Below are 24,008 nucleotides of genomic sequence, written 5' to 3' on the forward strand. Positions count from 1 at the left end.
TTTTGGGATATGGGAAATTCTTGCATTTACACTTCTCTAATAATAGTGAGATCCTTCTAACTAAATATTTTTTCTCTTCTTTTGCTAAGACAGTACGAAAAGAAGCCTTGTTTCAGCCATCGCTTCAATTTGAAAAGTACACTACTCTCAACATTAAAAAGCAAACAGAAAATAGATCGATTCGAGCTTGTGTTCCATTTCTTGTTCAGGCAATACTACGAAAGAGAAATGGCTGTGATCTTAAATTCTAACATACATAGAATTAGAAGAAATCAAATCTACAACATGATCACCCAAGTATGAAAAGATTACAAGGAATGATCAGATTTGACAAAGTTCTGAATACTGGCTTTAAATTGAATATGAACTGCCAAGGAACTGGCAGAAAGTACTCTGCTTCCTAGTCTCTTCAAAGACAGTGTCACAAGAAATCTACTTTTCTCAGCTTCCGGAGGTCAAGCTAAATGCTTGAGGATTACTACGCTTGATCTTAGCCAAAAGGCCAAGAAAGGTAGAAATAGTTGAGGATTACTATGGCTCCTGCTTCTTGCTTTATCTCCTCCTTGAATCTGAAGATCCTTTACTTCTTGCCTTATCTCCTTCGTCAAGCGTTGACTTTTGCCTCCGTTGAATATCTTCAACATATCGGCGCCACAAGGATTCCCTATCTTTTCTTGCCATTCTTGAATATCTGGGATCGGCTTTGAGTAGTTGTTTGGCTGTTGACCAAGAATTTGCAACTGTTTTACCATCTTCTGTCTCTCGTGAACAAGCTTCAACAGTTATAACCTCGGCTAATAAAGTTTTGAACTCTTGTGCACACCGCTAGAAAACCAAATATATTATATGAGAATAAAGATGAATTACCATATTCTTGATAAACAATGAAACAGATAAACTGCAAGAGGGGCCAAACCAAACAAACGTACACGCGTCAGTTTGAATGATGAAAACTGCTAGTAAAGCATTAAAGGGAGCTACATGACACTTGTCTCTTTAGTAGGTTTTAGGTACTTTAACAGCAATATGACATATTTATTGCAGTCAAAATCAAATTAGATTTGGGAAAAAGGATGAAAAAAAAAAAAAAAGAGAGCAGACAAGCCTAAGTGAAGAGCCTTGCCTTATAGGTTAGGCCGATCTCATCATTCACGCAATTCCCCCGTCCATCGAGCATAAGCGAAGTCGAGGGATTTCCGCCTCACTAGTGTCTGAGAGTAAGCAAGCTAACCTTCATTCAACAGATCTGTGGTTGCTAACTCTCAGCCATTTGTTAGGAGTGCAGCTTGATTATCGGGGGAATCAATGGGAAGGAAAAATAATGTTAGATTATTCTATTCTATTTCCACCTTTGGTAAGAATTGGCTTTTTTTTCAAGGGTATGTTAAAAACCATCGTCTTTTTTTTTTTTTTTTTGATGACATAGTAAAGCATCAAGAAGATGCAAGGTTACAGATGGGCAAAAAGCTGCTTACCAAAACTTCGGGTGCGCAAAACAAGAAGCAGGCTGCTTCAACCAAAACAAGAAGCAGACTTAGCAAAAACCTGTAGAACAATCTAAAGATATGCAATAGCTCGCAAACCACACAGGAGAGATAACCCGCACTAGGCAAGCCCAGTGAGACAAGCTAGACCCAGAAGGCAAATCCCCTGTTGTCGTAGGCAGGGGGTTTCGAACCTGAGACCTCCATTATGAAAGCCTCATGCTCAACCATTGTCTTTTCTTTGTTTGTATCACCGAGACACCAGAAGGGCCAGTAATATGTACCTTGGGAGCCCCACCCCATTCAAATAAAAATAGAACGAGCACCTATGACTAAGGCGAACGGAATGTCGACCACAGGGTGAGAGAATCTTATAATACGAGTCATTAAACTTAGTCATTCTGATCAACATGCTTTTGTGCTAGCTTATGAACAAAAAGAGCTTCTTGACCCTATGAGATACGGGTAAAAACAAAACAACAAAATTCTATGAAATTGCGCAACCTCATGCAAGCAACTCTGATTAGATAATATTAGCAACTCTTGTACGTATCATCTTCCCCATAAAAACCAGATAAGAAGGATAGCATAACTTAAAAAAGAACATCAATAGTCATCTTACCTCATACAATATCTTCACATGTTCCCGAAAGAGCTTTTCCAACTCAGACTGATCCAAATGAGGATTAGCTGCACGTCCTTGGGGATCCTTCTCTAATTTAGGTTTTGACTCTGTCCAAGATGCCTTGCGTGCAAGGTAGAAGGATGTTTTAACAATTTGAAATAGACATCTAAAGAATAAACAAAATTCTTCCGTACTTCATCAGTAAATGTAAAGCCAAAACCCAAGAATTTTTAAACCACATAAACTGATGAGCACCAAGGAGCAATGCTATTTACTAACAGAGTTAAATGAAGGCAAACACCTTGTGTAAAGATGGATGGAGCTTTGCAACAAACAAAGTTCTTTCAAATTTTGTTTCTGAATTAAGATGAAGGAAGGTAAACCATCTACAAGCTTATTAAGATGAAGCAGAAGTTTTGTTTCAAGGTTTTCGAACTATCCAGACAAACTGTCTAATCAAGTAATGGGGATATGATACATGACACATGTTCTAACATATTTCCTTGTAACAGTTTTGGGGTCTTTACAAGACAATACCTGAGGATCCTTAATTACTTCAACCAGCAGGGCTTGATAAGATTCGACAGCTTCCTTTCTACGAGCTTTCAACCGCACCCTCTCCACTTCTTGTTCTTCTCTTTCTTTACGTTTTCGCAAAGCCCGTTCTCTTTCTTTCAATTTATCCTAAAAGCGTCAAGCAGAAAACCATACCAAATATGGAATCAAACAGAACCTCGTGTACACATTCTAAATTTGCCAAAACTTCAGACCGTCCAATACACACACATATAAATGCATATAAGTAAAATTAATTAAAATCACAAAGAATCAATTTTTAGTTTTCTAACAGAATCAACATAACAGAGAGAATCAGCGAGAGCCCTTAGGCACAAACACAGCAGCTCGAATTGGCAGAGACGAGACAACCATTTAATAAAGACCAATAAATACAATTATACTACCGAAAGAGGTGACCTATGCAACATGTTAAGAGGTGTTAGAGTCTCATGTTGGTTGAGGGTATGTGTTGTCTTCTTATATGGTTCGTAGCAATCTTCACCTCATGAACTAGCTTTTGTGGTTTAGTTAAGCACAAGATCCATTTTTTTCCAATGAAGGTTCAAATTGGATTCCAGAAATTTCTTCAGGAACTCGGTGCATTTGGATTCATGCGAAATAACAAAAGACAGAGAGAGAGAGAGAGAGAATTAAGAATATAGGGGTTTAAGTGTTAGTCCGCTCAACAAAAGGCCATTAAAAGTTCCAAACCCTATATATAATATGTGCGTGTGGAGAGAGGGAGAGAGGAGGGGGTGACAAGGAATTAGCCACATGTTAAGAGTCACATTTATGTGTCATCTGTACATGTTGAGTGCCAATTAAGCTTTACAGTATAACTAGTTACGTGCTAAATAAATAAGAGAGAGAGGTGACAAGGAATTAGCTGGAGTCAAATCTTAGGTGTCATCTGTACATTTGAGTGCCACATTAAGATTTATGGTATAACTAGGTACGGGTAAATAGGAAAAAATTTAAAAACCCTATATCAGAAAGAAAGTTAAGAGGTATCACATAGAGAGAGAGGGGGGGGGGGGGGGGGGGGGGGGGGGGGTTGGAGTTGACAAACCCAAAATGAGATATCAAGATAATACATTTGGATTGTGGCGAAATTGGAAAAGAAGAGTATTCTCACCTCTTCATCATGTTTTGCTTTTGCAATTCGTGCAACTTCCTGTTCAGCGGCCTTCAGTTCCGATATATACTCATTGAATAAAGCCTCTCTGTCTTCATGCTTAACAGACTTATAACGAGGATCATTTCTTAAGCCATCCTTCACCTAATATCAGCAGAAAGTTGCAACTTAGGGAGGGAGAAAAAGAGAATTGCATCTACCCAAGGAAAGGGGAAAAGAAAAGCTTAAAGTAAACTTGAAATAGAATATTCATCAACACAAGACTAAAACAAGGGCAAGCATATTTGCCCTTCATGAGCATTTTAAGAAATGGACAACTGCAAGATCCATACTACCATTTGAATTTTGGAAGCACAACTTCCATTGGTTTTAAGGAGAGACGATACGGGACCGATTGAGAAAATAAAACAATGTACAAAAGAACAAATCATTTCTATCTTGTTGATTTGCAGACATGACATTCATCATCTAATTCAAATGGATACAATTCAATATTTGACTACTATTTTAGTTCCAGATAGCAAGATTTTTAATTCTATTATTCCATTATGCCCTTTCTTTCAAGTTGATGCTACCTTTGTTTACCTTCTAAGGAAAAAAACTTTGATTTGGGCTAGTATATTCTATTGGAGCTTAAAATATAAAAAACATCAAGACACAATAAAGTATGTTGGTAAGTGAGAAGTGCAATCCACTAAACTTATTATTTTGGCACTGCCCAACATGTTTATGCCATTTGATTTAAAAGGACGGGCTTCTTGTTACGGGCTCCCTGTCTTAGGAAAGTCAACTATTATTTTGGCACTGCCCAAAATAAACCTGTGCCATTTGATTTAAAATGACGGCTTCTTGTTTTACTTCACCAAGTTAAGGAATTATTGAAATTTGATGACATTTTAGACCTTGAGACCAATTGGAGCTCAACATGGCATGAGTTTTGAGGAATGTTCCACCATATTAAGAACATGAAGGGAGGTCTGTTGAGGAAATTAAAAGGAAGTTAAAAATGTAACAGAAATTGAGAAAACTAAAAGTTGCAGGTGCCACATACTACTCTAAATAGAATAAAGCAATAAATATTATAGCTTTTAATGCATGCCAATGCAGACTAAGCAATCAATTTGCAAGCAAGTAAAAATATCTCCAAGGAAACTAGTTATATTGATATTTTCTTATCATAACAGCTCAACAGATAAACCTACCTTTGACCACCGTGTATTTAGAGTAATATCTCCTTGTTCTCGAAGCATCGACTTGAACTGAGATACAGCAGCAGCACGTACAGCATGAGCTTTTTCTTGAGCTGCTTTCCTAAGCTGAAGCACCCTACACAGTAAGTACAATCTTGCCTAAACAACCGGATCATTAGAAAAAGAAATGGGAATACATAAAATCCCCCTGGGATTGCCACGAATCAAAAGGAAAAAGAACAAATCCAGGCCAGTAAAAGAATAAGATCAGAGAATGATACATCAAATCATCCTAGAATTGCCACGAACCAAAAGGAAAAAGAACAAATCCAGGCCAGCAAAAGAATAAGATCAGAGAATGTTAACTACAGTGATTAGTCCTCCAGCGACTGAGCATAGTTGCAACACAGACCTATTAAGGCTAAGATGAGAAAAATATTAGGAAATAAATAAGTGACATTAGATTGGACCAGTTGACCAATACCTCTCATTCAGCAGCACTTCCCTCTCCTTTCGATCTAAGGACTCGAATCGTGGATCATGACCCCATTTCTTTTTGAATGATTGATAATTAGTATCCGCGTTGATATCCTGGACATAAGTTCAGCAAGCAGTGTAAGCCGGTAAAGTTTTCATTTTCAAATAAAAAGTTCAACTTCAGTTGGGAACAATTTACTCCATTCTCCCTTAAGTGAATACTTACTTCCCAAGGAAAGCTCTATCATACATTACATTACACCAAACTGTTTATAATGCTTTCACAATATACTGGCTCCATCACAAATTCCCCCATTTAAACCTTAAACTATTACAGTTTTAATCTTGCCAAGTAGAACTTGGACAACTACCTTAAGCAAATTAAGTTTTAATCATGCCAAGTAGAGATTAGACATTCCACCGTGACGGAAGAACTAGTGGAACAATATAGTGAGATTACACTTGAAAGAATTAAAGAGAGCTTAGTAACAAGATAGACCTCCTTTGCTTCTTCCAGTAGTTGCTTGAAACCCTCCACCGCAGCCTTCTGCGCTGCCCGTTTCTCCTTTCTTTCTTCATCCGCACGTGTCTTGACATAATGCTCAAACAGAGCTTTTCTAGCACTGTAGCTTGGAATAGCCTGGACAGGGAAAGCCACTATTTAGGAAGGTAATGAAGAAAGCACCACAAATGAGAGATGGAAAAAACAGCTGATAACATGATATGTGCATGCATGATCATATGGTAGCGCTCCGAACCTGGAAGAGGACTAGATATTAAAATAATATATCATGAATAGACCATCTAGTTACTGTCCCAGCTTGTAATTGGGGGTCTGTCTGGGCAGAAAGGAACCAGAGATGTTTTGAGGGCAAGGAATGCAATATTCAGAATTTAAAAAAAAATTGTTTAGGTCTTTATTATTTTGGTGTAAAAAGGAATTATTAGCACAAACTGAAGATATTTTTGATGTTCTAGGCAGTTTGTAAGCATCTAAACATATAGGGTTCCATATAGTAAGTAAACTACTTTTGAGGGGGACTACACAGTTTTTGGTGTAGCATACCTGTTGATATTAATATAACTGTTACCTTTATCAAAAAAAAAAAAAAAAACAGGTAGTTACTCTCCCAACACGTGAAGTGATCTCAGAAAGTTAATAGCTAGTAGATAATCGATGTTAATTAATGTAGTTTCCGTTAGAATGTCCCACATTGGTTGGGGGTATGGTTGTGGTCTCCCTATGTGGTATCTGACAACCCTCACCTTATGAGCTAGCTTTTGATTTTTGGTTAGGCCCAATGTCCATATTCTTAACATGGTATCATCGTGTCAAAGCCAGATGCATCCGGTTCTTGGTTTATCCAATGTTGGGTTGTCCTCCATTAGTTGAAGGTATGGTTGGTAACCTCATCAGCCCATATCAATCAAGGGGAAAGTGCACAATGTCACCTTGTTTGACTCCAGAAAGACCTTTTGGAAAAAATAATCTACGGCAAATTGAAAACTGATGGTGTCTTCCATGTTACAAGGGAAAGGATGCACTTCTCTAATAAGGCAAACAATGCATGACAAAAAGCTTCTCTAAAGAAGGAAAAGGTAGTTTTACGTTTTGGAGCAGTAAATAGTCTCTCTTATGAACATCTTTTCTTTGCAACAAAAATAAAGAAGATGCAGTAATTATCAGTTTGAAAATCCAAAAGTCTCTATGTCATCAGTTTGAAATGGAGGCTTTTACAAGGCTACAACTACAAGTTTTGACAATAAGGCTATTTGTATACTATTTGCAACTGAGATGCACTTTGTTCACATGAGCATACTCTTTTTTTTTTTTTTTGAAACTACATGAGCATACCCCTTTTAAAGCAACAGATCTCATTTACTTCTTTTCCTGTCCTCTCCACATATCCAACTCTTCTAATCTCACTTTTCAATTTGGTTTGTATCTTTCGAATTCTGTCCACTTTGAATGACCAATAGCTTTTGACAGAAAAAAAGAGACCTCTAGTTAAATGGATAATAAACCAAAGTGAACCACCTAGTACCTAAGCATTGAATTCCCATTACAGTTACCACATACAACCCGAAAAAGCACTGCATTCCTTGAGGATGGAACTCATACATTGCTAAAAAGGCTACACAGTTGGCAGACGCAGCAAACTACAGACAATTAAATTCACAAAAATAAGCTCATGCAGTCTAGGAGATGTACGATTTATAGAGATAAACCTGTCTTTTAGGAGGTGAAGAAAAGGCCACTAAGTCCCACATAAAGTCTTTAGTTTCAACGAACCTTAAAGCGCGGATCAAACACTATTTTTGGTAATTCCTTCTCCCACTTTGAGAATGGTGCTATTCCACGTTCCTTCAGCATCTCCTGGAAATTTCACATGCATGGATACATTTAGACTAAAAAGGTGACACACCAAGCAAAGATTCAACTGAAAGCAAGGGACAAAATGATGGTATGCCAAAACACCATTGTTAGGGTACTTACAGCAAAGAAGCTAACTGAACAACAATAAATGAACCACTGCTTAGTGGGCAAGGGACCTCAAATTTTCCGAAGTTGTAATGAATTTTAATGTATAAAGCATAAGCTTAGCACTCACATTCACTTTGGGCCCAAGATTTTAAGGCTTTGGCTTGATATCAAACACAGGTAATAACTGCAGCAGATGGTAGGTTCAACCTTTCTGACAAAGGTCGAGAACAACTTAAGAAGACCTAGATGGTTGAAATGATCAACTACCTCTTTCGAATTCACTAAGTGTAAATTTGGATGGAACGGCTTGCAGAGGAAGGGCGAGATATAAAAGATGCTAAATGGTTTTGTGTCTAAATACCTCCATTTCATTCCTTTCATCTCTCTAATTATTATTATTATTTTTTTTAAATATGGGTCCGGGCCATTTCTTTCCAGTCAGAAACAACAGATAAGTCATCAAGCATAATCATTCAAATTAAATACTGAAAGTTTGTCTATTCCTTAGCCTGGACAACTTATTGTCTTCCCATGTCCATTAGCTTGGAACTTGATTTGACAACAAAAGTAGGCGCAGATAAAAATTTCACGACAGTTAAATCTCAACCTATGACTAATAACCAAAAAGATAAATGAAGTTGCACAGTTAGTAATTAAAATTTTCGTCTGCAGTCCAAAACTAGGAAGAGGACAAGTTGAATCATTCCAAAAGCAAGCTGTAATAGTAGGAGGCTTGAATGTATCTGCATCTATGGTAGATAGCTAAGATGAAAAGCAAGAGCAATCATATTATGAAGGACAGTAGCATCAAAATAGATAACATGTCTAAATACCCCAAATATAGCTCAATCCATAAAGATGTTATAGAGCAAGCAAGCAAATCCGACATGCGGGGGATCCTGTGGTAATATTGCAGGATATGAGTCCCCTATTTTGGTTGCATAACCTCAGCGTAGAAGAGTTACAACACACATAAAAGAATGAACTTATGAATACAGCATACCATTCAAATGTAAATTTCTAGTTCTAACATCATCACCATTAATGAATCCAGCTTAACCATTCATCTGGAGCTACTGCTGATTTTATTCTCGATCTGTTCTAAAGAGGAATACCAGCTTTTACAAGACATGACAGTTTTTTTCCACAGATAGGTCCATGCATAAGCTAACAAAAGTGTAAGATGAAAGTATCCAAAGAAACAGAGAGTTAATGCGAAGAGAATTATCAAAGGGCATCAGCAGGTCAGTGAGATCTCGAGGTGGTTCAGAGTGTAATTTAATTAGTTAGACGAGCCCCATATGCTTTTTTAATCGATAAAAAAACCTACTCTGGCGAACTGTAAGTAGTAAAATAAATTTCAGGTTGATATAACTCTGAGGAGGTCCTAGCTATAAGTTTGTCTAGATGACAGATTTATTTCTGTAACTTCCCAGATGTTTCTCACACTGCACCACCACATTGCAGCCCAAATTTAAGGTCTTAAAAGGGGCAGTCCGGTGCATTAACCTCCCGCCATGCACGGGGCGGGGGAAGGCACTAAGATTCATATGCTGCAGCTAGTCAACGGACACCAAATTTACACTCTATAGATCTATTCTCCTCCCTGAGAAATCTCCATTTTAAAAGTACAGCTAGGTTTAAAATTTAGATTTCTCAATAACCAATCTATCATTAGGTACAGTCCAGCACTCCCATCTTATCAATTATCAGTCTCTCCTGCTGGAAACGTGTCTTCACACATGGTGAGCATTCAAATTGCTTTTTCACAGATAAAGAAACAGAAGCAGTTCATTCAGGAAGCCAGAAATGTTACACAGCTATTACGTAACAAGCTTTTGCTACAAAGAAAGCTCATGAATCAAACTGCACTGAGTCTAAATGAGAGGATAAGGACAAAATAAAGAGTGGACCACATCAGAGAGAAAGTTAGCATAACATTCACCACACCACATATAATCCTACAAATTGACTGAAACAAAAAAAGTAACAAACACAAAAAGAGAACCATTGAAAAGAGAATTGTACAAAGGAAATAAATAAGCCGTGGAAGTGCAATATGGACACCTGTAAATGTATCTTAGATTTCCAGAAAAGGTCATGTGCAAAACTTTTGTGGAGTCTACCAAAAAAAAAGGGAGTAAACGGAAATTATAAACCTTGGAATCTTAAGTTCATCAAGAGAGGCTTTAGTAATTCGTGGTGGGGTTAACACTAATAATTCAAGAAACTAAGCTATATCTAAAAGGAGGTTTAGACTTAATCGCTTCCACAATCCACACCACAGCAAATCATGAGCTCAAGGAACATTGAAGACAAAGGTTTTTAATGTTAGCACTGAGATGTAGGTGAAAAGGCATGGGCCACGTCTTACTTTTCTGTAGAGCATGCAAATATCAAAATAAATTATTTGGGCAAAAAGTCAAACTAAACTACAAATATAAACAGGACCAAAGTAAACAGATGAATGTACTTGTATAAGCATAAAACTTATGTAGGCCATAAAATCATGAAAAACAGAAAACTAGACTTGCTTATGAGGTAGCAAAATCTCCAAAAGCGAGAACAGAAAAGAGACCTTGAATTGGATGATACAGTCCTCTTTGGTTGGTACACTCTCATCATCCTCTGAATCTGAAGAGGACTCGGACATATTGCCATTGTCATTAGCTTCTTTTGACTTCTCTTTGCTGTTTTCTTTTTGTGGACCTGTGGTTGTAGATGCAAGTGCTTTTGACCCATTTACTTCGGATGATATTACTCCTGATGAGGCTGGGGCTGGTGAAGAAACGGCAGGCAGAGCACCAGAATCCATTAACTTCTTTTTTACAAGATCCAGTGCAGAAGATCCTGGAACCATTGAAGGTCTTAAAGTAGTCGCATCACGACCACCAGTACTAACAGCAGGAATGCTCAAACTAATAGGAGCAGATCCTTTTTCAGTTGACTCATTTTCATTCGGCGTTGACGTGGATTGAGCCTGCAAAGCATCAGCATCATGCTTCTTTTTCAACTCTGTCACCTCATTAGGAATTTGCCAGCTGCTTAACTGGGTAAGAAGGCATCCAAGGAGAAAGGGCATTAGAAAAAAGTAACAGCTACATTTACAATCTTTGAACTAATTCACCAAGTAATCAGTGCTAGAATGTACAACTCACTTTTATCATTCAGGACCTATGTATTTGTTTTTTGTTTTTTTGATAAAGAAAACAATTTTATTAATAATAGGAAAATCTCCTGTATACAAACAGCATACCAGAAAATGCATGCCGAATGAAACAAATGAATGAGTGTAAACCTCTAATAAAACAGAAGAATATTTATAGGAAAAAGAATAAGCTGATTGATCATACCTTTGTTTTTGTGTTATAGTAGTATTTTTGTCCATCATTAGTAGCAACCAATGCCCAATCTGTACCAGCCAACTTTTCCCTGATTGTAAGTGAACAAGTTGGAATGGTTAATTGAGCTGGTAAAGCTTGTATCACCATTAAAGATACTTGCGAATAAGAACCAACACAGATCAATCAACATTTTTACGAAAAGAAACTTCCATCCAACACAAACTGATAAAACGAAAGGAAAAAGACACCTGATTTAAAAAAAGAAAGAAAGAAGACCTGGAAGATCAAGCAATAAACTCATCATGCAATAGATTTACACAATGAAACATGAGTGGTGAGACTCCTAAGGAACAACTGCTACTCTGACAAGAAGAAATGGGTAGTATTCTGACACCAGACAGGCATGAAAGACCAAAGAGAAGTATACTACTTAATGATGGCCGGTCCAAATTTTTCTACAATAGAGCCCCTTCATGAGACAACCTAGGCTTATACTTTCAACCAAATTTTCTTGGCAGTGACACTGTTAATCAGTTCTATGACAGAAACTCGGAGAGAATTCAACTTGATGCAATCCATCATTCTAACCCGTACCGGTATTCAGTAGATGAAGAAGCCAACTCTATATTCAATTATAAGGGGATATTTCTCTTGCATATTGTTGTTCAGGTAATTACCAAGGCAAGGAATGAAGTTTGATGTATGTGCTATTTACTGGCATCAATCGAAGAAAAGAAAAAATAAAAGCCAAATCTCAGTTCAAAAGGTACACTTGCTTAAGACTTGCTCTAGGATCTCGCTGAACTATGAAGTTTAACACTGTTTTAATTAACAAGGATAAAAGTTAGCTATAACTAGCTATACTGATCTTATTTGACGCTTGTAATTTAAACTTTTTGCAGAACATACTTTGATTTTGATAAAATTGCCTTTTTGCTGAACATTCTCTATTTCTCTTTGCCTGGTCGTATCCAGGTTGGGTGGTCCTTTATTTAAATTTTTCTCCATTGGATTTCGAATTAAAATGTTCTTTGCAAAGCTAGAATTCATACTTTATGTATGGCACACAACCCTCCTCAAAGTATTAAATAGAACATTAGATATGTTCAGTTGTTCACATAGGACTAAATAGGTAAGTAAGAAGCTTTAATAATGTGTTCCTGAACTAAGACGGTGCGGTGTATGTGCAAGATTACAGTTGCAAAAACTCAGTCCCTACACGAAAGAAGATCGATATAACTTATCGCAGCTAATACTTCAACTGAAGAAAACTTAGAAAGCCTAAGGAAGGAATGTGAAGCATACAATGATTGGACAGAAATTTCAGACCAGAAAAAGATGCAAACTGTGAGCACACCTAAATTGAAGCATAATACAATGGAAAGAAACAAAGGAGAAGCATCATGAGCAGACGCTCAAAATCATGAACCCTAAAAATCTAAGAACGAAAGAAGTAGCACATTTTTCACTGGAACACCAACGGTATATTGAGCTCACAAACAGATTCCTGTCTCCATATTATCCATTATCATTCATTTACATTTGATGGGTAGTCTTTTCCTATAGGCTACAGATCCAGTATAATTTGACCAAGCTCAAACGTGTTCACCAACATAAATAAATAAAAAAGGGACAAGTTACTGAACTCCCACTGCTAGCATATAAAGTTCTTGTAAAATATTTATATTCTTGATATGCATTTTTTTTTAAATTGTTAACTGTATCTATATTTAATCCTGATCAAAACAGTACATAGGTTGTACTGAACCATATTTACAAAGGTATTCCTACTTTCTGAGATCCTACTCCTACATTGAATCTAATACACCAATGATGGAGACCGTATCATTGGAATAGACCTGATTACACCAGAAACATAATAACATAAATCTACAATTGAAGCGAGGCTCAAAACATGTTGAGCGCTTCGCCTCGCTTTATTTGCGCTGTCATCAACAAGGCTCTAAGACATATTTTCCTTGACAATGAGCCTCTCTTGAAGAGGTGACACTAGATAATTGATATTTCACTCTATCATAATGTTTTTTCAATTTTTTTGTCCATATATTTGTTGTTCATGCTTATTATTTAGTCTTGGACTAAACATATATATATTTATTCTTGATATGCAGCTTTTTTGTTCCTTTTAATAAACTGAACATAATACCATTTTCTGCATACTATTTTCTACATTTTCAAAACACCTAGAGTTTCTCTCCTTCCAGAACATAATATATTCTTGATATGCATTGTTCCAATAGACCACCATTTTTGCTTGTGCACTTGAAGAACATCACATGTATGCAAATATTTACTTAAGCTGTCGGACCATGTAGAATAAGCCATAAATAAGAAGGTACATTCACATGAATAAACAACTACCGTCAGTCCCAAACAAGTTGGGATCGGCTATACTATATGAATCCTCACAGACCATGTTAATTCATTTAATACAATACAATGAATTTATTTAGAAGCACAAAATACAATAGTACAAGTAAAGAACTTATAATACTATTGAAATTTACCATGAAACCGGAGTTGGCTGCGCAGCTACTTTGCCAGGCTGCACCAGAAGGGGAAAAACACCGTTGTCATGTGCTATGAAAAATAATTGACATGCATGGATAAGTAAAGTGCGTGAGAAATAAGCTTTAATAGATAGAGGGAAAATAGTGCCAAACTACGTCACAGCCAGATTATGTAGTTAAATTTCACTAGCAATGTTAATATAGATAATGCAATTAAAATCAGTTTAAAAAAAAAAAAAAAATAGATAATGCAATTAAAATTTCTAGCACCACCCTGTAGCCAAATTAACCATAACCAAGCCAAAAGTTATCATCTCAACGGAAGTTCCAAACTCTTGCTTATTCTAGACCACGATAGTCATCACCAAAGAAGGCAATAAACTGTGGATGGAGAAGTTCATTGGGGTTTGAGGCTTTGGAACTTGCAAGACTAGCAAATCATAGAGTTGCAGAGTTTGATCGTGTTGCTCCACAAACAAAATATTTCACAGTTTAGCCTTGATGTTTGGAGGTGACGGAGGGTGATAATGGCATATGCTCTGTAAAGTTTACTATGAAAAGCTACTGTGTAGGGAGGAGGCAAACTTTCCTTATCTCTTAGTATGGATTAGTAGGTTACCAAGGAAAATGTGTTTCTTAACCTGGCTAGCAGTGAGGGGGCTGGTTCTAACGGCTGAGACTTTCAGGTAGAGGAGAATTACATGAGTTAGTTGGTCCTTCCTGTGCAAAAGATCGGGAGAAGATTTGGATCACCTCCTCGCCTCTCACATTGTCAGATTGCATCTCACTTGTGGTGGGAAGTACTGGGATAGTTTGGCCTTCAATAGGTGATGCCAGACACAGTTAAAGAAGCAATGTTTAGCTGGAGTTTCAAAAGACGGAAAAGAAGACGCAAGGCATGGAATGTCGATCCACTCGCACTTATGTGGACTTTATATAGAGAGAGAACTAGGAAAGCTTTTTAAGGAATAGAAAAAGACTTTGTACGTCTGGGATTAGCCTCTTTTCCGTTATTGTTTTTTGGTGTACCCATGAAATTCCTATAAGCATAGAAGATTGGCGTCTTTCGTAGAGAACCATATCTTTTTGTGAGGTTGCCCTACTTTTTGTTATACTTCTTGTATACGGGTATTCAAAAACACCCATGAAATTCCTATAAGGATAGAAGATTGGGAGTCTTTCATAGAGAACCATATCTTTTTGTGAGATTTCTCTACTTTTTGTTATACTTCTTGTATAAGGGTATTCAAAAAAACCTTCGAATCATTCAGAAGGGAAGAAAGATTTGCAAGTAAAGATTGTCAAGCGTAAAATCCATGTACAAAATTTTCTGAAGAAGATACATTTATCAGAAAGAGAATCAGAAGAAGAAAGATTAATGCTACCATGAGAAGTGGAAAGGGAGAAAAATCCTCTAGCTTCTTTATCACCTGGGTTTCATAAAAATGGAAACTCTAATGGAAGAAATTAGCGTTCTCATGAGACAAAGAAGATCTAGCTCTTTGATTAAAAATAAATAAACAGAGAACTGCGTGCTGGTGAAAGCATTTAGGCAGAGCCCTGACCTAATTATCTTGTGAGAAATTAGTACTAGATTGCCATTACCCATTTTCAAATGAAGAAGACACCTATTCATTATGCACATGCTTAACGCTCAAAGACATAGAAATGATATCCTACCTCTCCCCTGAAGCCAACAGGTTTCTCATAAGTAGATTCTCCTGTCAAAGAATTATAGTAGTATATAGCTCCTGTTTCAGTCCGGTGAGCAGTCCAGGTCTCCAGTTGTTCACTGGTTGAAGCTCCTTCTTTTGTGTCAGCATCATTTACATGCTTACCACTGTCTGAAAAGGGGAAAAAAGAAACACAATGCCATGTGCTGTGAAATAAACAATGGATAAATGGCAAGAATATCATGAAAGAAAAGATTCCTCTTAGCAGGGACTATATGCATACCCACTCCAGGAGGTAACTCTGGCTGCAACCCTGAAGCATGGTTTGGCTGACTAGCAGTAATCGGCACTCCAGGTGGAGCTGCCACTGGGGCAACACCAGGAGGCCGAGTGTCAGGCGATGTCACTGAAGAGAGTGGCGCACCAGTAGCTGACAAAGGAAAGGGAACAGCAAAACCTGCAGGATATGATGGAAATGGTGGTCTTAGCATGGAAGTGACAGGTGGAGGCGGCAACCAAGGTCCCTGGTGAGATGGAGCCATAGGAGTCGGAGAAAGATAGGGAGAATATGTATGTTGCTGAACAGATGGATTGGCCAGAACATGACCAGGAGACACATTGGGCCTTAAGGGTAGAGAAGGACCTCCGGGTGAGGCTGTAGCAGTCACATTGGAAGATGAAGGCATAGCCAGACCAAGACCAGGAGCACCAGGCGTAACAGGACTTCTAGGCACTCCTGCTGGAACCTGATATTGAGGTGTGTGGGGCATTCTTATATTTGGAGAGCCCATATGAGAGGTTGGAAATGCAGTTGCCGAAGAACCAGAACTCATATGACCGGCCTGTGTAACAGACTGCATGATAAAAGTTGCAGAAGTCATTGCTCCCATTTCCTGTGCAACGTCAACCCTTCTATTCTGCAACTAGAATAAGACCAATCAGTAGTGAAATCATGATCAATTGTTTCAATTTCTCACAATAGAAAATGCTCTGCATTCAGTTTATATATATATTAGACCAGTCTTTAACAGACAAGCGTAAGGCTTTATGCTTCAACAGACACAGCGCTTAGTAACACATACTGGTTTCATTGTTTGATCTGTCCGCACCATCTGAGGACTTCCATTGAAAGATATGTTTGAACCACTTAACCGGGGGGCTGCAGGTGCTGCATTTCCAGGTATGAATGAGCTCAACCTTGTGGACGCCAGAGGAAGAGGAGGCTGTAATGATGCTGCAGGAGATGCATTCTTTACATCCCCAGCATGATCAGGAGCAACAGGCTGCCACAAACAGATACGTCTTGTCATACGCGCCAACGCCAGCAAAAGGAAAATTATGAAAAAGATAGTAGCACTCTCTAAAAGACACATGGGACAATCCTAGGAAAATCCATGAATACAATTTTCATCATTAATGGGAAGGTCAAGTGCCGCAAAAGATGACTAGGACTTCATCTTTTGCAAAAGATGACTCAAAGAGAGGACTTCAAAAAAAAAATCAAAAAAAAATAATGCAATATCCCAAATACAACAGTGCAACCCACACACTTGCCAACAGCAGCGGATGAGGAGAGCAAAGAGTAACAGATAATTCAAAGCAGCCCACTAAAGAACACTACACAAAAGGACATTCCGAAAAAGAAAAGAAAAAAGTAACACAGAGGTGATTGAACAGAGCGGCCAACTGCTTTAAAAGCTAAATCACACATGGAGAAATAGCTTCATAGGAGAAGTCACTGAAATATAACTCTAAAATATGGTACCAGAACGGTAAAAGCATAAAGCAAACAAGGACTTCTAGCATTGTGGATTTGTTAAATCTCGTCTTCTTAAGCGATGCACCAAATAAAGTGCAACACCGATAACTACCTTTTTGTAATTTCAAAAAAAATAACTATCTTTTTGTAGATTAGCAATCTTTAACTGTCCTTATGAATTTCTATGTAATTTGATATTTGATAATAGACAGCAGTTATCCTCTTCCTGAATTGGAGGATGCAATTCTAACCAAATGAAACCCCAGGTACAATGCGAAGGGTATCTAGAAGCAATTCCTAAAACTTGTCAGTTATTCATTTCCTTAAAAAAAAAAAAAAAAAATACTCTCCAGTATTTGCCACTGTTTTGCAGCCCTTAACATACCTTCCAATATATGGTTCTCCTGTATGGACTTAAAGCACACATCCTAAAATGCACAGCATGCTCCTTTACAATCCTAAATCCTATGATTTCCAGCTAACTTCACTTACTCTAACTCGGATAATTGCAGGCTTACAGGGTCAAAGATTCAATTTCAGCTGCAGGCTTTCACGAGCAGATCCAATGTTAATTTTCCCATTGGACATTTACCTGGTCTAATATCCACGCAATAGAAAACAGTAGTCTTTGTATGACATCTAGATGTGGAATATTCCCAAAGTATCCACTGACTACATGTAACACAATCTGATAATACATATGAGCCAAATGTATGATGTAATATTACTTTTTTTTTAATCAAGTAAGAGATTTCATTGATAATAACAAGGCCAACTTGGCCATATGCGAGCAGTATAACAAAGAGGATGTTCAACAAACAATGTATGATGTAATATTACTGTCATCAATAAGCAGAAACTAACCCTCAAGGTGCTAGACGAGAACTGTGGGCCACTGGAGAAATTGTTATCAGTTTGTGAAATGTTGTATGAAAATGAAGAGCCAACATTTGCAGACTGGCCAGGAATGGGCGGTTGGGGTGATGCTGAAGAACCTGAAGAAGTTGATGAAATGACCTGCAACAAAAAGCCAAGTCATTCAAAAGTGTCTCCAGATGAACCACTATATCTTCCAAAACCAAATGTAAAGATTGACTAACAGGACTAGAAGACGACTGTTGAGAGCTTCCAGAAGGTACACTAGCATTCATATAAGAGAAAGAAGCCCGACCAGCATTATATCCAGGAGGGGGGATAAATTTTCCTTGGGCAGCTTCCTGAGTTGAATCTGCATGTGGAGTTGAAGAGCTTGTAGTTGGTTCTCCAGCTGCTGAACTCATAACAGATGTCTGTGAACTTGAGGACTGCATTTCCTGGGGCAGCCAAGCTGGGGATGCCATTTCTCTGCAAAAATTACTTGAAGAAATAAAAAGTGTGATCCTCTGTTACTGCTTCTTTGAGATAATTATTTTGCTTTCATTTATTTGGTTGGCGTGTCATGTTTTATTTCAAATTTATGTACTTGTAGTTTTTCAGTATTAAAAAAATGTTTGTCTTTCAAATTTAAGAGAGGGAGAGAGAGTAGTTACAGGAAAAGATTAAGGTCTTCTATCATAATGGACTGCAATGACAAAGGAAATACATATCCACTTAAGAAGACACTGCAAAGGAAATACATAACCACTTAAGAAGACACTCCCTCTGCTGCAGCATGGTTACTTTCAGCTCCCTAGGGTTAGACTAATTCATATGATTTCACAAAATACTTTGAAATGCAATAATATGCAACTTCTAATTTCCACGAGGTTTCCAAGTCTCTAAAAACATATTTTCAAAGAGACATTAGATGTGGCTCACGCATAAAATTGGCCAAATTGACCCTCATTTTTCTCTCTCTCGAACTCACTTTATGCAATTATAATGCTCTATATCCGATGTTATCTTTATATTATATCCATATGAATAAATCAATTAATTGCGCCTCAAATTTGAACTAGCTGAGGTTAACTATACGAGTTCTCTATATCAATTCCTTCTATTTGGACCTCCTTTTTTTATAATGATGGTGTTCAGGTTAACTTGCACGCACTTTGACTATTAAAGGGCATCCCGGTGCATTAAGCTCCCGCTGTGAGCGGGGTCCGAGGAAGGGCCACCCTGCATTTCTGCAAGAGGTTCTTTCCACTGCTCGAACCCGTGACCTCCTGGTCACATGGCAAAAACTTTACCTATTACGCCAAGACTCCCCTTCGACTACTCTACCACGTAAATGATCCCACCAACACAAGTACTGGGTAACTCTGCCCGCTGAAACATAAGCAAATGAGAGAAATTAGCAGTGTTTTTGTCTTTGATGAGATTTGAACCATGGTCTTCAAGGTTTGCACTCACTTCATTGACCACTAGGCCATACCCACAGATGCACTATTTGGGCCCATTTTGTTCCACAACTAAACAATTGGAGTATAAATTACTCTGTGTCACTTTCATTAATAGCATACGTACTTACGTAGAGCTTTGAAAACCATAAAGGCATTTGGCTTAGAGATGCAGCATAAAGCATGTAAAATATTTAAAAAATAAAAAATAAAAAATAAAAAAAAGTGGTTAGGGAAACCGCTATAAGTCCAGATAAACGACATTGAAGTTAACAGTACTAAGCAAATGAAATACAAAATAAAGCTCCACGTCTTATATTTAATTCTTCAATCCCTCTTTTCCACTCTATCAATTTGAAAAATGCTGTGAATTTAATTATACAGTTCCATACGAAATATTTTATTCAACAACATACCCACTTACCCAGTGTATTCCCACAGAGTGGGGTCTGGGGAGGGTAGAATGGACGCAGACCTTACCCCTACCTTGACAGGTTGAGAGGCTACTACAAAATATTTTATTCCTCGACTACAAATTAGTTAAGGTTTGGCTACATGCGTCCTCTATTTTCCTTCTACTCTATGCAGTTTTATTTTTATATTATGTGCATATGAAATTGGTATTATAAATTACTCCTGTCATGTTACATAAGCAGAGATATAACCTTTAGGGCAACAGCTTGGAGATGCAACATAAAGCAGCAAGATAACAACCTGAGCTGCATTTAGAGCACCACTGAAATCCAGTAACAGAATGTTATGATTTCAGTACTAAGTGAGCTTATTTCTTTATGTGGGGATGAGAAAACCTAAATGAAGCACGGGAGTTTTTTTTGAGAATCGTATACTATATCCAAATGAGGCACAGGAGTTTATCAATCAACTATGCCTCATCTCGAACTAGTTAGCGTCCTACATGTTCATTCAGTTCCACTCAAGCTTACTCCTATTGCTCTCCAACACTGGCAATTTAAATTAAACTTTAAGGCAATGAAAGGGGTTTCCAAAATCATACACATCCTTCTCATTTGGTAGGGCATGCCAATTGCCAGGACTCTTAGAAACACTACGAATTAAAGGGCTTTATCCAATTTCTACCAACACCTATTTCGAGTCCCATGGCTGTAGTCACTATACCAAAACCTATGGCCATATGACGAATGCATAGCTGTTTCTATTCTTTATGTACTAAGTAAGCGAGCTTAATTCTTTATGTGGGGATTAAAAGAACCTAATTGAGGCTTTGTTACCAAAGCTCATCAATCAATCAATCAACTACACCTCAACTCTAACTAATTGGAGCCCTAGATGTCCATTCAGTTTCTTTCGAGCTTATTTTTTCCAACACTGCCAATTAAGGTGGGTATCCAAAATCATACACATCCTTCTCATTTGGTAGGGCATGCTAGTACTTCCTAACAAACACTACGGATTAAGGGCGTGTTTGGTATGAAGGAAAATATTTTCCAAAAAGTGTTTTCAATTTTCCCATTTTTGAGGAAAACAAGTTCCTTAAAAATCACGAAAATGACTTCCCAAATAGAAGTAGGGAAAAACAAGTTACATAAGTGACATTCCAAGTTCATTGTCTCCCCCTTACCCACTCGCCCCCCCCAACCCCCCACCACTTCCATAGTGTTTTATGTGTTGCTAGATTACGTATAAATGCTCAGTCACCAACACCCATTTCGAGTCCAACAACTAGATTTATAGTACCTGTACCCAAAATCTATGGCAATATGATGAATGCATAGCTGTTTCTGTTCTTTATGTACTAAGTAAGCGGGGTTAATTCTTTATGAGGGGATGAAAAAAAGCTAATTGAGGCTTTTGTTACCAGAGCTCATCAATCAATCAATCAACTACACCTCAACTTGAACTAATTGGAGTCCTACATGTCCATTCAGTTTCTTTCGAGCTTATTTTTTCCAACACTGGCAATTAAGGGGGGTTTCCAAAATCATACACATCCTTCTCATTTGGTAGGTCATGGTAGTACTTCCTAACAAACACTACGGATTAAGGGTGTGTTTGGTATGGAGGAAAATATTTTCCAAAAGGCGTTTTACAATTTTCCTATTTTTAAGGAAAACATGTTCCTTAAAAATGACGAAAATGACTTCCCGGAAAAACAAGTTACATAAGTGACATTCCAAGTTCATTGTCTCCTCCTTACGCACTCGCCGCCCCCAACCCCACCCCACCACCCCCAAACCCCCACTCCCCACCCCCATAGTGTTTTATGTTTCGCTAGATTACGTATAAATGCTCAATCACCCACACTCATTTCGAGTCCAATAACTAGGGTTATAGTACTATACTCAAAACCTAGTTCCCTATAACAAATGCATACCTGTTTCCATTCAAGCTCAAACATGGAAATATTGACTATTAAATAAACACTACGAATTAAAGCCCTTTGCCCAATTTCATCAACACCCATTTCGAGTCCAATAGCTAGGGTTATACCAAGTATACAAAAAAACCTATGGTTATATAAGCAATGAAGATACTGGCCATTAAATAAAGAGATAGAAAACGATAAAGCGGAAACATATAGCGATATAAAGAGAGTAAGAAAGTTTACCTGTGAACCGAAGAGTGAAAGGAACTAAGCGATTGGTTGATTTAACGAAGAGAATAACATGCAGCGCAGTGCTCGCAAGGTGTTCGACAAAAATACTGAGAGAGGAAATGAAATGTGAGAGTGATCAAGGGCTTTTTGTTTTATAGGAAAATAGAGAAGAAGATTTTGAGGGAAATGACCATTTAACCAAGCACCATGAATATGCTTATGAATTTTTTTTTATTTTTTGGTTTTCCATCCGGATTTTGGGTAATGGAGCCCGACAAAGTAGGCGTTTGGCCATGAAAATCAAATGGTTTTCACTTTATTTGGAATTTGAAATTGGAGTTGAAGATGGAGTTGTGTTTGGTTATAGTTTTTGCAAAGAATATTTGGTTGTTTGAATATACTCAAAATTGGAAAAAAATGAAAACATGGTTTTAGGTGTTTTCCGAATTCTAAATACAACTATTTTCATGGTCAAAAGCTGATTTTCAAATAAAGTGGAAAAAAAATCCGGAAAAAGAAGTGAAAAATTCTCGTGGCTAAAAGGATCTTAAATCACGATTCGTGCCGAAAAATTCCTCATTGGGATAAAACGCTCGCTAACAAAGATGACCCTGTACAGTAAAAGTATATTAAAAATTTAAAAGTAATTTATAAATTAATGTTTATACATAGTTATTTGATTTGATATTTCATATATGGAATCAAACCAATTTATTGAATTTTCTCACTTTCCTTTATTTTATTTTATTTTATTTTCTAATTATGAAGAATGACAATAATGAATTTAGTGGTCAAAAGTTTCACGAGCCCGAAGCGTGCCTTGGATACAAAACCCCATGGCAAATGCCATTGTCTACCGAATGATTGTCGGTCTACTATCAGTACACAATCAATCTAACCAAGTTTATAATCAATAATCATATTGGGCCCGTGTGAGCACGAAATTAGATTATCTAGTATATATACAATGACTCTGATAATGCGTACGGTCATATGGCTGCTATTAACCTACATTTTCTAAGTAGAAATAGATAATGTGTACATTATCGTCTTACAACCTTGGGTTAGATATCTTACGGTGTAGATATGATCTCCCTTTATTGTTTACATAATTTCTTTAATTAAAGGCAATTCATTCAGTAATACTTTCAAATTTATTGAAATACCAATTAAGATCATATTTGTTATGGTAAAAATCCTTAGTAATGATAAATTAGGATGAAAATGTTGTTCAAGATCATATGGTACTAGTAACATCTATTTTATTGGAAAAGAGAGATAATGTGTATAAGAATGTGATCTCTTATGATCACGTGTTAAGTCACTCGTTATAGATAATAATATCCTAATTATTTTCATTATTTTTTATTACAAAGTACGTTTTATTTTAAAAAAAAACTTGAAATTTATTACATCAAAGTACATTTTATTCTAAATCCATCCTTTGATTTAATTTGTTACCTTATCCGGAACAAATATGTGACACTCCTAAAGTAAAATGACCAAAAGGTCGGGAAAAAATACTGGGACTCCATATACTAAATGACAAAAAGCTTAGGAAAAAATGTTGACCTCCTAAAGTAAATGTGAGACTTCTGACCAACTTATCTATTATATAGCATTTGTTCATACAAATAGTTCAAAGATTTAAACAAGTGGATAGATCTAGACACACATATATATATAGATGCTAATTCAGAATTTGAATTTTATTGATGGATTCAACAAAGATGGTTACCACCAAAACCCATACACTTTTTGAAATTTTATAGGTTCAAAATTTAATAATGTTTGAGATTTTAGAAATTTTGTTGTATGTGCTTATACTTCCCATAGTAAATATGTTAGGTTCAA

At 37.1% G+C, this 24,008-nt stretch overlaps 1 protein-coding gene across 5 annotated transcripts; it reads right to left on the reverse strand.

Moving 5' to 3' along the window:
- Nucleotides 1-174: 174 nt before the first annotated feature.
- Nucleotides 175-22,304, reverse strand: LOC132060064 (pre-mRNA-processing protein 40C). 5 transcript variants are annotated; one of them, XM_059452923.1, is made up of 18 exons: nucleotides 22,167-22,304; nucleotides 19,430-19,508; nucleotides 18,362-18,605; nucleotides 18,126-18,278; nucleotides 16,585-16,785; nucleotides 15,786-16,425; nucleotides 15,510-15,673; nucleotides 13,827-13,864; nucleotides 11,308-11,386; nucleotides 10,533-11,003; nucleotides 7,763-7,846; nucleotides 5,969-6,109; nucleotides 5,477-5,583; nucleotides 5,005-5,128; nucleotides 3,803-3,946; nucleotides 2,647-2,793; nucleotides 2,107-2,229; nucleotides 175-825 (listed from the first exon to the last, which is right to left on the reverse strand). In XM_059452923.1, the coding sequence occupies exons 3-18, from the start codon at nucleotides 18,599-18,601 to the stop codon at nucleotides 553-555; spliced, it is 3,129 nt and encodes a 1,042-aa protein (XP_059308906.1). In that variant the 5' UTR covers nucleotides 18,602-18,605; nucleotides 19,430-19,508; nucleotides 22,167-22,304; the 3' UTR covers nucleotides 175-552. The 5 variants fall into 5 exon arrangements, with proteins under 5 accessions (XP_059308906.1, XP_059308909.1, XP_059308907.1 ...); XM_059452926.1 differs by lacking the exon at nucleotides 19,430-19,508 and having other exon boundaries at nucleotides 15,786-16,419; XM_059452924.1 differs by lacking the exon at nucleotides 19,430-19,508 and having other exon boundaries at nucleotides 18,362-18,617.
- Nucleotides 22,305-24,008: the final 1,704 nt, after the last annotated feature.

This window comes from Lycium ferocissimum, chromosome 6 (assembly GCF_029784015.1).
Source record: "Lycium ferocissimum isolate CSIRO_LF1 chromosome 6, AGI_CSIRO_Lferr_CH_V1, whole genome shotgun sequence".
Lineage (NCBI taxonomy): Eukaryota > Viridiplantae > Streptophyta > Magnoliopsida > Solanales > Solanaceae > Lycium > Lycium ferocissimum.

Bases quoted from the DNA above. Each gene is read 5' to 3' on its own strand.
- LOC132060064 (XM_059452924.1), bottom strand. From the start codon at position 18,601: ATGGCATCCCCAGCTTGGCTGCCCCAGGAAATGCAGTCCTCAAGTTCA. The intron at 15,674-15,785 runs GTATGCATATAG...TCCCCTTTTCAG, and splicing joins AGAGTTACCTCCTGGAGTGG to ACAGTGGTAAGCATGTAAAT. The intron at 5,584-5,968 runs GTCTATCTTGTT...ACTTATGTCCAG, and splicing joins TACTGGAAGAAGCAAAGGAG to GATATCAACGCGGATACTAA.